General features: G+C 37.7%; 1 protein-coding gene across 1 annotated transcript in view; it reads right to left on the minus strand.

The window, feature by feature from the left end:
- The window catches only part of DNAH12 (dynein axonemal heavy chain 12), a 209317-nt gene that overhangs the window by 142475 nt on the left and 51114 nt on the right, over positions 1-15728 (minus strand). The window contains exons 21-29 of the mRNA XM_014582892.1: positions 13367-13488; positions 12991-13273; positions 9994-10113; positions 8613-8769; positions 8211-8383; positions 3794-3946; positions 3274-3513; positions 2122-2367; positions 1679-1798 (exon numbers count right to left, since the gene is read on the minus strand). Coding sequence (XP_014438378.1) covers positions 1679-1798; positions 2122-2367; positions 3274-3513; positions 3794-3946; positions 8211-8383; positions 8613-8769; positions 9994-10113; positions 12991-13273; positions 13367-13488 — 1614 coding nt within the window. The remainder of the gene's footprint in view (positions 1-1678; positions 1799-2121; positions 2368-3273; positions 3514-3793; positions 3947-8210; positions 8384-8612; positions 8770-9993; positions 10114-12990; positions 13274-13366; positions 13489-15728) is intronic.

Below are 15728 nucleotides of genomic sequence, written 5' to 3' on the forward strand. Positions count from 1 at the left end.
TATTTATTTTTGGAGAGGTTTTCGCTATAGGGCATGTGTACTCGCCAGACAGACAGAGAGAGACATAGAGACAGAAAGCGAGAAATCACTGCCCAGGGGGGATGGTCACGCCGCAATCCCTTCTCCTCCATTCTCCTCTTGGGATCTTGGGCATGCATGCACACGCGCCTGGCATGAGTTCTAAGCCACCGGGTCCGGGACGCGAACCATGGTCAACTACATGGGAGTCCAGTGACATAGCCATTACGCTAACTGCTGGTTCCCTATTTAATTAATTTATTTATTTCAATTTGATCAGAGAAGGACAGAGTGAGAGAGAGAGACAGAGGGAAAGTTAGAAAGCAAGCTGCCAGGTCCAAGACTCGAACCATGGTTGGTCATTTGGGAGTCCAGCACCCTTATCTACCATGCCACATAAATTTTTAAAAAAGTTTCTTTTTTTAAAGATTTAATTTTATTCATCATTGCCATCATTTTTAAATTTTGCTATGGGGTACATGCACTCATCAGAAAGACAGAGTAAGTGAGAAAGCAAGCCTCCAGGTCCAGGATTTGAACTGTGGTTGGCCATGTGAGAGCCCAGTACCTTTAACCACTACACCATCTGCTGGTCCCCCCTGACTTTTTAATTTTAAAATATTTACTGACAAATAAAAATTGTGTGTATTTGAGGTGCACAATGATTAGTTATGTGCATACACTGTGTAATGTTTACCATGATCAAATTAATTAACACATTCATCACCATGCAACCTACCATTTGTATGTGTGGACAGTGTTGAGGACTGTTTCCTTTAATAAAATAGTTAGCATATTACTTAAATATAAGCAAAAGCCTAATTTATGTTAACTAGTGTGTACATAATACTAAGTATTATACTATAAGCAAAAGCCAAATTTATGTTAGTGTGTACATAATACTAAGTATTATACTATGTAGACTAGTAAGTATTATAAATCACAAGATAGGAAATAAAATTTTATTCTCTGACACAGAACACTCTTTGATCTGATTTTTTTTTTTAAGAGAGATTTTTGCTATCAAGCACATATGCTTGCTGGAGAGACAGAGAAAGTGAAAAAGAACCCCCAGGGAAACAGCCACATCACAATCTCCTCTCCTCCATTTTCTTGAGGCATACACACACATATACCTGGTGTTGAGTTTCAAGCCACAGGCCTGAGACTCAAACCATGGTTGGCCATGTGGGAGTCCAGCACTTCAACCACTACTGATTTTTATCAATACTCCTGGTAATATATAACATATGGGGACCAGCAGTTGGTGTAATGGCTATGTTGCTGAACTCCCATGCAGTTGACCATGGTTTGAGTCCCGGATCTGGTGGCTTAAACTAATGCAGGGTGCATGCATGCCCAAGATTCCAAGAGGAGAATGGAGGAGAAGGGATTGAGGTGTGGCCATCCCCCCTGGGGGGTGATTTCTCACTTTCTGTCTCTCTGTTTCTCTCTGTCTTTCTGGTGAGTGCAGGCACCCTATAGCAAAAACCTCTCAAAAAAAAAAAAGTTATTAAAATTAATGTACCCTCATCAAAGTAGTCAAAATAGGAGATTATCCTCCAAATGGCATAATTGCATTCAGTTAATAAAACTTTGTAATGGACTTAGTCAGATGAATTTATTGTGCAGAATAAGTCATTCTAACAGGTTTACTTACATGATAGTCAGCTTCAGGAAGTTTAATACCAGGAAACAAGTCACTAGTTATTCCATTAAACAAGGGTATATCATGTGATAGAAATTTTGGTTCATTTACATCTTTAATTGATCGAAGAAGCTAAAATCATCCAAGAAGTGTAACATAAGTTAATTGCCAACCCTCATGTTGTCTATGCTCCATCCCCCCCACACAAAAATCAAAGTTTATTTTACATTTCTCTATAGAATCTCTGTAATAATTTTAAAAATTATAAAGCTAAAAGGTGCTTGTATTTTTATAAAATATAAGGAGTAACACAACCCTAAAACTACTTGCAGCCCCACATATAAAGAGGAGAAACAAATCTCACAACTGTCTATAGATAGTTTCTGATCAACCTCATTTAAAAAAAATAGTATTTTTCTACTGAAACTTCCACAATGTGTGTATTTTATACTTACAAGTATATCTTCATTTTCATCTGGATATTTTAGTTTTAGGTTCCCAGCAGCCACTAAAACGGCTTTGACTGCTCGCATTCCATAGTCATAATGAAACTGTGATGACAGCTGCTCTGAGCAAAGTCTGTAGGTCATTACTATCTTCACAGACAGAGGTTTTGCATTCAAAAATCCATAGGAGTAAAGGGATATTTCTGCTATGAGAGCATAGTTTGGAACCATCATAGCCACTGTTCTAAAAAGAACCTGAAGTATACAATAAATGAAATATGTCATTTACATTTTAAAAAGTCATCTTTAAACTGAGCATAAGTACCTAAAGATATGATGTTGATATTCAAGTTTACTTCCCAAATGCAACACCTTTTGGTAAACTTTGTAAATTTTATCAATTATTTTAAAATTTTTGTGCAGTAGTATTTTTTTCAATGCCTAAAATAGTTGTTGGAGGGTTACCTCACAGCAGACAGAAAAGATAAGAGGGAAATTAAAAATACATGGAAGAACAGGACCAGCAGGTGGCATAATGGTTGCGTTGCTGGACTCCCACACGACTGACCACAGTTCAAGTCTCGAACCTGGAGGCTTGAAACATGCCAGGCGAATGTGTGTGTGTGTGTGTGTGCTAAAATCCTGAGAGGAGACTGGAGAAGAGACTACGGTGTGGCCATCCTCCCAGGGGGTGATTTCTCACTTCCTATCTCTCTTTCTTCCTGCCTTTCTCTTTCTCTCTGTGTTTCCAGTAAGCACATGCATCCTATAGCAAAAATCTCTCTCTAAAAAAAAAAAAATACATGGGGAGGGGGGAACCAGCAGTTAGTGTAATGGCTATGTCACTGAACTCCCAATGTAGCTGACCACGGTTAGAGTCCCGGACCCAGTAGCTTAAATTCACACTGGACGCGTGTATGTGCGTGCCCAAAATCCGGAGAGGAGAATGGAGGAGAAGGGATTGAAGCTTGGCCATCCTCCTGGGGTGATTTCTTGCTTTCTGTCTGTCTCTCTCTGTCTTTCTGAGGAGCGCAAGCGCCCTATAGCAAAAAACTCTCCAAGAAAAAAAAAAAAAAAACATGGGGGAAAATGGTAACATTCTAAATGGATTACACTATTATTTTTGACTAACAAACTTCCATCCTTAAAAAATAAAATTACCTTAAGATTATCTGGCAATTCAGAACGTCCTGCATAGCCAGGATTCATGGTAATAGCTACAAAACAGTTTGGATTGAGCTTAAGTTCTGTCCCTTCAAAAACAAACACTTCCAACTTCTGTTGAATGGCTCTCTGAATGCAAAGAATCTGTTGAGCTACTACTGACAACACTTCCAGCTCAATTCGATTAAATTCATCAAAGCAAGCCCAGGCACCAGAAGAAGCCAATCCTTTAAAAAACTAAAGACAAGGGAAAAAAAGAGAGTTGGCTTTTCTTAGGAAAGGGCACTATCTCTTAAAATAAATATTTAAGTATCTTTTAAGTCAAAATTGAAAGTTTAATAAAATCTTTAAGGATACAAAAAACAATGTCTTTACCCTTAAAACCAAAGTTCAAGTAACATTTAAACCACATTCAAATAATGTTTAAACATGAGTTTGCTTCTGTTTATCCCAGTTAGACCTAGCTGTAAGCTTATAACACTTAGTTACAGTAACGCCAGTTCAGTAATTTACTTACCTTTCCCATTGCTAGGTAATCTAGCCCATCTGAACAGTTGAACACCACACACTGTACAGCAAGAGCTTTAGCCAAATCCTTGGTGGTCTCAGTTTTTCCTGTACCTGCCGGCCCCTCTGGAGCACCTCCAAGGTTTAAATAGAAGGCACCTATCTAAAGAGAAAATTAAGTAAAAATTAAAAACAAAACCATGCTTAACTAAAAAACAAACAAAAAAACCAGTAGTTTGCTAAATGAATTTAGTCTTATTTGTACCTTCAGAGAAGCAATTACATAATTGTATTTTTCAGTTAATTTTTGGCACAAAATTTCTAGCTGTACCAAAACCAGCTAGAATAAAAAAAAAAGAGAACATGTATCAAAATGTTGTTATCTTGGGACCAGCAGTTGGTGTAATGGCTACGTCACTGGACTCCCATATAGTCAAATGCAGTCCCAGACCTGGTGGCTTAAACTCACGATGGGCACGTGTGCGTGTGTATCCAAGATCACAAGAGGAGACTGGAGGACAAAACAAAACAAAACAAAACAAAAAAAAGGGAACCAGCAGTTAGCGTAATGGCTATGTCGCTGGACTCCCACATAGTCGACCGTGGTTCGCGTCCCGGACCTGGTGGCTTAAAACACGCCGGGCGCGTGTGCGTGCGTGCCCAAGATCGCGAGAGGAGAATGGAGGAGAAGGGATTGCGGTGTGACCATCCCCCCTGCGGGGTGATTTCTCGCTTTCTGTCTCTGTCTCTGTCTGTCTGGTGAGCACACACACCCTATAGTGAAAATCTCTCAAAAAAAAAAAAAAAAAAGAGGAAACTGAAGAACGGACTGTGGTGTAGGCATCCCCCCTGGGGGGTGATTTCTCGCTTTCTGTCTCTCTGTCTCTCTATCTTTCTGGTGAACCACTGCATCCTTATAGCAAAAACTTCTCAAAAAAAGAAAAAAATAATGTTGTTATCTTCTAATTGTATATATATATATATCTTCTAATTTTATATATATATCATTTAGAAGGGATTGCAGCTGGCCATTCCCTATAGGGGAGTGCTTTCCTCTCTCTCTCTCTCTTTTTTTTCTCTGGCAAGTATACATGTCCTCTAGTGAAAACAAAAGAAATAAAAAACTCAAAGATCTAGCTTTAAGAGGGTAAAATTAGTTCAGAAACTTTGAACTAGAAATGATTGTGGAGATTGTCCTCAGGTTCAATAATGACACATTGGGGACCAACAGATGGCACAACGGTTATGTCGCTGGACTCCCACATAGTCGACCACAGTTCAAGTCCCAGACTCAGCAACTTAAAACTCACACTGGGTGCATGTGCATTTGTGCCCAAAATCCCGAGAGAAGAATGGAGGAGAAGGGATTGTGGCGTGGCTATCCTCCCATGGGGAGCAACTTCTCGCTTTCTGTCTGTCTGTCTTTCCAATGAGCACAAATGCACTATATAAAAAATCTCTCTCTAAAAATAAATATATAAAGAGACCAGCAGTTAGCATAATGGCTAAGTCACTGGACTCCCGCGGAGTTGACCGTGGTTCGAGTCCCGGACCTGGTGGCCTAAACTCAGGCCGGGTGTGCGTGTGTGCATGCCCAAGAGCCCGAGAGGAGAATGGAGGAGACGGGATTGCGGCGTGGCCATCCCCCATGGGGGTGATTTCTCCCTATCTCTCTGTCTCTGTCTGTCTGGCTAGCGCACGCACCCTATAGCAAAAACCTCTAAATAAATAAGTAAGTAAGTAAGTAAGTAAGGCATATTGGATGGCTAGCTGCAAAAAAGGTAATACCTGAAAGTGAGTACCATACATGGCGCCCAAGGGACTTATAATTTTTTATACAAGTCACCTGCCTGTTTTTGCTTTCTTTTCTCAGTATGTTTTCCCCTTCCTGCATTTCCATAGCACTGTTCTGTATTTCTCTTACCAGTACTATCACTTTCTACCTTGTATTACAGTTAATTACATACATTCTTTTTTTCCTGGTCAATTAGTATTTAAGCTCTTTAAGGGCAATATCAGGAATATCAGAAGTATTCTACATACCCCACAAGGACTAGAACAGTGGCTGGAAAGCTTTAGAAGCTAAAATATTTCAATAAATCCACTATGCAAGTTTGTGAAACTTAACTCCTCTTAGAATAGAAATAGTGTTAAGGAATCAACATTATGCATATGGGGAGAGTAGGAGGAATAACAACTTTCTGTACTTTTGTTTAACTTTTTAAAAAATCTTTTTGGTTTACTGTTTTTTACTCAGCTCTTTCTACAGTTCCTGAAGCTGTCATTCTTAGAATGGAGCTTCCAGAAACATTAGGTAATAATATTCTGTATTCCTCAACAACTGTTTTCTGCTGATTTTCAAACCTATACCATCTTCATCATTAGCTTCCTAAGATGTGTACTCTGCTGTTCTTCAACATCATATTGCTGCTTCTTAAGAACATTAAAGATGATTAAAGTTAAGTTACCTGTTATTGTTCTTTCTTTGTTGTTTTGGTTTTTGTTTGTTTGTTTTTAGAGAGATTTTTGCTATAGGGTGCATGCACTCACCAGAGAGAGACAGAGAGACAGAAAATGAGATGGTCACACCTCAGTCCCTTCTCTCTCATTCTCCTGTTAGGATCTTGGGCACATACACACACATGCCCGGTGTGAGTTTCAAGCCTTGGGGTCCAGGACTCGAATCACAATTCGCTATGTGGGAGTACAGTGACATAACCATTATGCCATCTACTGGTCCCACCTGTTGTTTTTATAAAGTTTTTTTTTAACATTTAAAAAATCTACATTTAATCACTATACATCTTTACAGCGTACAACATGGTTTTTCCCAGCATGAATACAGTGTATACTAGTCAAGTCAAAGACATTATCATATACATTATCATCAACAGATAACTTTTCATTTCTGTGTCTGTTCAATGTTTCGTTTGTTTTCCCCAAAATTCCCTCCCTCCCACCCCCTATTACTCATTCCCTTCTATAATGTCTCTAGTACCTACAGTTGCCCTCCCTGCTATTATATCTTCTAATCCTTCAGTTTCTGCTGTTAAGTGCAGACATTCTATGTATATCAATATTAAATGGGGATATACAATGCCTGTCTTACTTTCTACTTAATTTCACTGCGAACCTGAAGCTGCTCTAACAAAGTTTGGGGTACCAGCAAGTGGCATGGTGGTTAGGGCATTGGACTCCCACATGGCTAACTATAGTTTGAGCCCCAGACTTGGCAGCTTGAAAATCATGCTGGGCACATGTGCATACATACCAAAAGATCCTTAGAGAAGAATGGAGAAGGGACTGCATGATGATTTCTCACTTTCCCTCTCTCCGTCTCTCTCTGGTGAGTGCACTTGACCTATGGCAAAAACCTTTTTTTCAAAAAAAGTCCAATTTAAAAATATAAACCTATGAAAATAATAAATATTTTTGCATTTACTAAAAAGAAAAAAAACTACAGAGTTAATTTTCTGCTTCTAGAAAATTCAATCTAAGACACTTTAAGTTTACTTCTGAGCCCAGGTGGATTGATGTTTCTCAATGCTCCGCCTCTTGCCCCAGGCAGGGTTGCCAGACTTAGCAAATAAAAATATAGACTGCCTAATTAAATCGGAATTTCAGATAAACAATGAATAATTTATTAGGATAAGTATGTCCATGCAATATTTGAAACATGCATAAGCTATTATTTGTGGTTCGTTTGAAATCTAAATGTACCTGAGAGTCCTGGCAACCATATTCCCCAGGACTTCACAGTCATAGCTTTGTCTTTCACAGTTTTCCTATCAAGCCTAGATCTCAGCACTACCCCCTACATTTCAGCTTATGACCTCTGATTCAACAGCACTGGTTTGAAGTTCTAGGCCCAAATGTATGATACTTTCCTCATCTCCATGCCATCGTTCGCAGGAGTCCACTGCAAAAATTTATAACATTTCCTGAAGCTTTGCTTTTGTCTTTATGTCTCCAATACTAATTATCCCCAATGGGAGTGACTAAGGAATGTTACACACTGGAATTCAAACACTGTTTTATGCTACGAAAGCACCCAGAAGTAAATACTCATCACTACAACTTCATATAAAGAGAATCTGGAATTAGGAAAGGATAACGGTATTCAACTACTGCAGATAAGACAGTAAATGAGGATAGCCACATATATCACATTTAAATAAGAAATATGACACCACATCTAATCTTTAATGTGTGAATTAAAATAATTTAAAATGTGGGGCTGGCAGATGGTGTGGTGGTTAAAGGCGCTGGATTCCTACATGGCTGACCATGGTTCGGGTCCTGGACCTGGTGGCTTGCTTTTGTGCTTTCTCTTTCTCTCTCTCTCTCTGTCTCTGTCTGATCAAATGAAATAATAATAACAAATGGAAATAAATAAATAATTCTTTTTAAAAAATTTAAATGCATACCAAAGTTCTGTAACACCTGTCAGTCAGAGGAGTAATGACAAGTCGAGGTGAGTTGCCAAGATACTCATAAGCATATTTTACATTGCAATTAATGATACGAACTCGAGCGTTCTCATATTCCCAATAGTATCGAAGCTGAGCAAGCCACTGGAAATCTGTATCACGTAAGACACCTAGAAAGAATAAAGCAAAATAAGATACATCATTATTCAATGCAATTAATTTGAAAAACAGGTATTTTACCATTTATGATGGCAAACATTAAGACAAATTACATTTCCCCACTTCTAGAAAAGACCATGTAAAACTAATTCGGTTGAAAGAGAAAAGGTGGTATAGTGTAAGTCTGTTTCTAGAAGCTATCAGTATTTTATCTTTAGTATTAAAGAAAAAGTTACACACCTGAGTCAATCATGTCCATCACCACATCTCTAGCATGGACATCGATCGTAACCAAAGCTCCCAGAGTAGTCCTAGTCTGTTTAGACAATTTTCCTCTTACCAGTTCTACAATATCATTTAGTTGATTCTGAAGTTCCCTATAGTATTTCTTTAATCCCTACAAAATAAAAAAGCAATTTAACCAATGTTATATAGTACCTAAAATATGAATCTTAAATGAGAGGATTTCAAAAAATTCATGGAAAGTGAAATTCAAGTACAAGAGTAGTTTGGTGCAAAAATATTTGAGATCCATGAATAGTTTTTCATAATATGAATTTTCTATGGACCTTCTGGAGACTCCCCTCATATATTTACTCTTTCTAAGATTATTTTATTTATTTATTTATTATTTTAATTTGCTATAGGGCATGTGTACACACCAGAGAGAGACAGAAAGTGAGAAAGCAAGCCAAGTCTGGGACTCAAACCACGGTCAGCCAAGTGGGAGTCCAGTGCCTTAACCACCATGCTACCTGCACATTTACTCTTTTACAACCTATTTCAAAATAGAAAAGAATTATAAAGGGGCCGGCAGGTGGCATGGTCGTTAAAGACACTGAACTCCCACATGGCCAACTGCGGTTCGAGTCCTGGACCTGGTGGCCTGCTTTCTCTCTTTCCATTGCTCTCTCACTCTGTTCCTCTCTGGTCAAATTCAAATAAATAAATAAATAAAAGTTAAATAAAATAGAATAAAATAATGAAAGAATTTTTATCTTTTTAAAAATATTATTTTATTTAGCTTATTATTTATTTATTTGAATTTGACCAGAGAGGGACAGAGTGAGAAAGAGAGAAAATGAGAAAGGTTCAGGACTCAAACTGCAGTTGGCCACATGGAAGTTCAGCACTCTAACCACCATGCCACCTGCCAGCCCCAAATAAAATAATCCTTTAAAAAAAATTATAAAATAGTGATTTTTGTCCAAGCCTAGCAGAATACTAAGAACAAGTTTTCAAATAGCTGTATATTTTCAATGATAATATGTTGAAATTAAGGAAAGTATTGTCTTTGCATAAAACAAACTAAGAAACATAAACTGGAGAAAAGAATGGTATTTAAAAATCAAATAATAGGGCCAGCTCATGACCTAGTGGTAAGATGGCTGGATCCCACTCGGCTGACTGTGCTGCTCAACTCCCAGACCCCACTGCATCTTAAGAAACACTCTGGGCATGCATGCCCAAAGTCCCAAAAGGAGAGATGGAAGAAAAAGAACTGTGACCCAATCATGCCTCAGAGGGGGTGCTTTCTCACCTTTATCTCTTTCTCTCCCCTCCCTTCCTTGGCAAACACATGTACCCTCGTGCATTTTTTTTTAATCAAATAATGCTTTACCTCTGCTCCATTACTTAAAACTTCCTGTGTCTCAGAAGTCCAGAACATTTGAGAAACACAAAGTACAACCTGGCCAGGCCACTCCCGAACCCAGTTTCTTCTCGCAGATTCTGGATAAGCCTAAATAATTAAAGTGAAATTTTAACTTTGAAACATTACATGAGAAAGAAAAAAACACTAAATGCCTAACAGTGGAGAATTTCAACATCTGCTGTATTTTACAAATTAGAATAGAATATAGTAGTGAAAATTGTTAGGTGGCTATTTAAAAGATCTGAAAAATTGTACATTATATGTTTGAAACATTTGTTTATAAACTATGAAAAGATGAGTGTCATAATAATCTTATCTAGAGCAGATTTATGAATTCTTCTGGAAGTAGATTTCTATGTGACTTTTATGTTCCTTTTCTGTGAGAAGTTATCAATTTTTCAACGAAGAATATATCTTACTTCTATTATAATAAAACATAAGTGTTTTATTAAAACTGTAAAAATTAAACCAGTCAAATAAATTACGTAAATTGATGCCAACATTTGAGAAGGAAACCATACAATCTACTAGAAAACTGGACTAATAGAATCCTTATATTACTTATCCATAGCTTTTCTAAAAACTTGTATGAACAAGGTACAGAATTTTAGCAATTACATCTTTGTTCATTAACACTTTTATGTTCAAAATGCATTTAAATGGGTTTATGGGAAGAAGGTTTAATCTCCCTAAAAAAAATACTTGCTTCAATTATAAATGATAGTCACAGATTCAAACTATAAACTGAGAAAAATAACTAGAGTGAAATTCGAGGTTGATGCTAATGAAAACTATGTTTTTAATACAATAACACCATCTTAAATATAAGAATGTTAAACATAAGTATATAAATATATATGATTACAAATGCTGCTTGTTAGCAATATTTAGAAATAAACGCAATTTACAAATTAACCTAAGTTTTAAAAGAAGGATGAATGGTGACTGAGAATTATTGCAAGGTGCACAGAAGGTAAATTATTATACCGAAAAGAAAATACTTTCCCTGATAATGATGATTCTTTCCTATGTGTTTTGGATTGTTTGGAATCATAAATATCAGAAAGAGAAAAAGTCAAGCATTATCTTTAGGAACAATGAAGCTGAACAGACTAGCCGCCACTTTAAGAGCTTCATATACTCTCTCAGTCAAAGAAAAAGGACACCTCACTCATACAGTGAGTTGCTGGATTGAAACCTTTTAAAACTATTTTGCTACACAACTGCTCCTTTGTGGTTCTAAAAACAAAAATAACTAAGTTATCATTCAAGATTAGGCTAACTGGATTAGCACAAATTAAGTACACAAATTAGTGCCACGGTGTTACATTTCTATCAAATTTACAATATATCCTTATTTAATTTTAATTCATCTCATTTGCAGTTTGGTACTTGTTTAAGGGTAAAAGCAAACACTTAACACCCATGTCTGAGCAGAACTGGATCTATAAGTGAGCATATGCTAAAGGGCACAATCGTTAGCTTACTACACAAATACACTAGGCTTTCTCATAAGCAGCTCAACTTTGACATATCTAAAACTAAGGGGCAGCCCCATAGCCTAGCTGTTAAGGAAGCTAGATCCCACAAGGCCAACTATGCCAAAACCCCAGCCCCAGCAGCTTGATAAAACATGCAAGCGTGTGTGTGTGTGTGTGTGTGTGTGTGTGTGTGTGCGTGTGTGTGCCTTCCTCAAATCCAGGATGGAGAAATGCAGAAGGGTCTGCAGTATGACCATGCTTCATGGGGGAGTGCTTTCTCCTTCTCTCTCACTGTCTCCCAGCCTCTCTCTGGCAAGCACACGTGTCCTCCGGCAATTAAGAAGATTACAAAATGAAAAAGAATTGGGGAAAAAAGTATCTAAAATTGAACTCCTGATCTCCTTCCAAGCTGCCACAAACCTACTCCTCCAGGCAAAAGCCAGAGTAAATGCTATCCTTAGGCTCAAATCAGAAACCTGAAAGCTATTCTCGAGACCTCTCCCTCCTTATATCCTTGTACTCTACAATCAGTTCATCATCAAGACCTGTTGAAATTAATAACCAAATATATTTCTGTCTACTTTGCTCTGTATCTCTGCCACTTGTCTTGTGCCAGTCCATATCGTCTCTCATATGGGAGAAGAGTCTCCTAATTTGCCTTCCACTTTTCATGCCTCCACTGATCCACTATCTCTATGCCACAGCCACAGTGGTATAAATATATAAATCTGATTTTGACCCTCCTATGATTAAAATACTTTAGGGTCAACCATTGAATTTAAAATAAAATGCCGGGCTGGCAGCACTCAGTGATTAAGGGGGTTGGACTCCCGCATGGTCAGCCACAGTTTGAGTCCCGGACTCGGCAGTTTGCTTTCTCATTTTCCCTCTCTCCCTCTCTCTCACTCTGTCCCTCTCTGGTCAAATTAAAATAAATAAGTAAAATAAATAAAGGTAAATAAAATAATTCTTTTAAAAAATGAAATGAAATGAAATGAAAACTTCTGACTGCCTTCTTTTCCAGACTCATCTGAGTTTACTCTCCACTTTACTCATTCTATTCCAGACACAGTTGTTTTCTTTCAGGTTCTAACAATATCGCAGTTCTTTCTGATCCTGGGACTTTTATACAGTGCACCAATGTGATCTCGTTTGCTCTTTACTTAGTTAATTCCTATTATCCTTTGGGTCTCACTTTTTTTTTTTAACGTCTCTTCCTTTAAGAGCCTATCACCAGACCGTCCCTCATTCTAAATTGTATACTCCTTATTATTCTCTCTCATAACATCATTTTTATAATGCTTATTATATGTTATTATTAATTCTTACTGATACTATCTTAATATTTTTAAAAGAAGTAAAGAAAATAATGAATGATTTAAAATAAAACTTCAAGTGTTAATTTACTGGTACACCATTCGAAACCTCCTAAAACAAAGTATTTGCAGAATAGAGGGTAGACATTAAATTCTAGAAAACACACCAGCCTGGCTGCAGCGATCACATCATGAATGCTCCGGAGCATCAGGTCTTCTACTTGAATGAGCCACTTTTCCACAGCTCCCCGAGCAGCAGACGTGGAAATAAGCGCAATCAGTTCCACTCGCTCACCCTCAGAGCTAAACATGGCCTTAATGTCCAAATTGGGAAGGAACTCCAATTTAGCAATGCCCTCAAAGCATTTTTTTAAATGAGGCTGAACTCTAAGTGGATCTTTGGTCTCTGACAAAATCTCTAACATTTCATCATTAGATAAGAAGAAAAAACTGGAGAGAAACATGCAAATATAAAAGTATTAGTTATAATATATCACATCAGAAAATGCTTTTATTTCTAGCATAACTGATTATCATTCATACCGAGGGAAGAAGAGACGTTTCTTTTCAAGATATGCATTAAGCCCTTTCATAATTTTCTCCAAAAGTTCATTGCAATTCTGTAGTTTCTCCAATAAACCTGTTAAAGAGGTTGCAGCAAGAACCTAAAAGAAACACATTGGTTCAAGTCAGTACTTACGTACTAAATGTAATCACAAGACCTACTCGCTAACGTATGCTACATGTCAAAAATGCTGAAATATTAATATGACAAAAGATTTAGTAAATTTGTAGTGAAATATTTTTGTAATGCAAAACCCATTAAAATTAGAACCAGCAGATGGCACAATGGTTACGTTGCTGTACTACCACGTAGTCCCAGACTAGTGGTTTAAAATTTATGCCAAGTGCTGGGACCAGCAGATGGCGTAATGGTTACATCACTCCCACATAGTCAGCCGTGGTTCAAGTCCCAGACCCAGAGGCTTAAAATTCACACCGGGTGCATGTACATGTGTGCTTAAAATCCCAAGGAGAGACTGGAGGAGAGGGATTGTGGTGTGGCCTTCCCCACTAGAGAGTGATTTCACTCTCTCTCTGTCTCTTTGGTGAGCACACGCACCCTACAGCAAAAAAAAAATCTCTCTCTAAAAACAAAACAAAACAAACAAAAATACTTTATGCCGGGTGCACATGCAAGAGTGCCCAGAATCCTGAGAGAGGAATGGAGGAGAAGGGACAGTGGCGTGGCCATCTCCACTGGGGGTAATTTGCTTTTTGTCTCTTTGGTGAGCACACAGGCCCTACAGCAAAAACCTCTCTAAAAAATTTGAAAGTTAAAATTCAATAAATCATAAATAATTCTTATTCAAAGATGCTAGTTACAAATGAGACATTATAATAGTATATATATTTTAATTTCTCCTATATGCTTTTGAATATTGTGGGAAAAATCTGTTAGGTTGGTGTGTGATTTTAATCCCTACTTTCATAAGGATCAACCAGACAATCTACAGCAGGTGTTGGCAAACTTCATTCCATAGGCCACATCTAGCCTGCTACCAGTTTTTGTGTGACTTACAAACTAAGAATTATTTATACACCTTTAGGAGGTTAGAAAAAATGCCAGTGTCCATAAGAAGTTTTATTGTAGTATAGACACACTCACTCATTTACATATTGTTTCTGGCTGTTTTCTCACTACAATGACAGCAGAATTGACCATATATCTCACAAAGCCTAAAAGATTTACTATCTGGTCCTTGGCAGAAAAATTCCTATCAACGTCTGATATATAGGAAATTGTCTTTTATATAAAGGTTCTAAAGTCAAAATTAAAGGCCAAATCCTTGAAGCTCAAAACTTGGTGGTTAAGGCACTGGACTCCCACACAGCCAACCACAGTTCAAGTCCCAGATCCAGTGGCTTGAAAATCACAACGGGCACATGTGCATGTGTGCCCAAAATCCCAAGAGAATGAAGGAGAAGAGACTACATACTGGCTATCCCCTTGGGGGATGATTTCTCACTTTCCCATTCTCTGTCTTCCTCTTTCTGGCAAGTTCACATAACCCATGGCAAAAACCTAAAAAAAAAAATTAATTAATTAAAAAAAAATTTTTAATTTAAGTTCTTGAATAAATCTGTAAGTCCAAACAGTTAATTTTATATTTGGCATTGGAATAAACTGTTATTTCTTAAATTAAATACCATATTAAAAAATGCATAGACACAAGCATAACGGCACATGCTGTTGAAACTCTGTGCTCTGCCGACTAAGGCCACTTACAGGGGCCTGAGTTCATTCCTGACCCAACTTAAATGCTGGGCACAGTAGTGCATGCCTGTAATCCCAGTGATTCTGAGAGGGTGAGTGAGGCAGGAGGCTAACAAACTTGAGACTGGCCTAGGCAACACAGAGAGACTCTGTCTAAAAAAGAGCCAAGTATGGCAATGTGTGCCTATAGTCCTTCCAGTTGGCTTGAGGTCCTATGGGGCTGAGGCAAGAGGGTTGTGACATGCTAAGATCCTACCTTAGATGGGTAGATAAGTAGGCAGACAGACTGATAGATAGATATGGCTATGTGTACCATGTATATGAAAAATACCTTAGAGGGGCCGGCAAGTGGCATGGTGGTTAAAGATGCTGGACTCCCACATGGCTGACTACTATGGTTCGAGTCCCGGACCCTCTCTCTCTTACTCCATCCCTCTCTGGTCAGATTAAAATAAATAAAGAAAGAAAGTTAAATTTAAAAAAAGAAAAATACATTAGAATCACATTCAACAAAATACTATATTCACTAGGAGAGACACATACGAATCGAAAACTGAGAGAATAGCCAATTATTTTTCCCCATGATTCCCAAGCATCTGAACAGAATGTTAGGTAAATCTATTCATA

This window comes from Tupaia chinensis, unplaced genomic scaffold (assembly GCF_000334495.1).
Source record: "Tupaia chinensis unplaced genomic scaffold, TupChi_1.0 Scaffold143906_1, whole genome shotgun sequence".
NCBI lineage: Eukaryota > Metazoa > Chordata > Mammalia > Scandentia > Tupaiidae > Tupaia > Tupaia belangeri.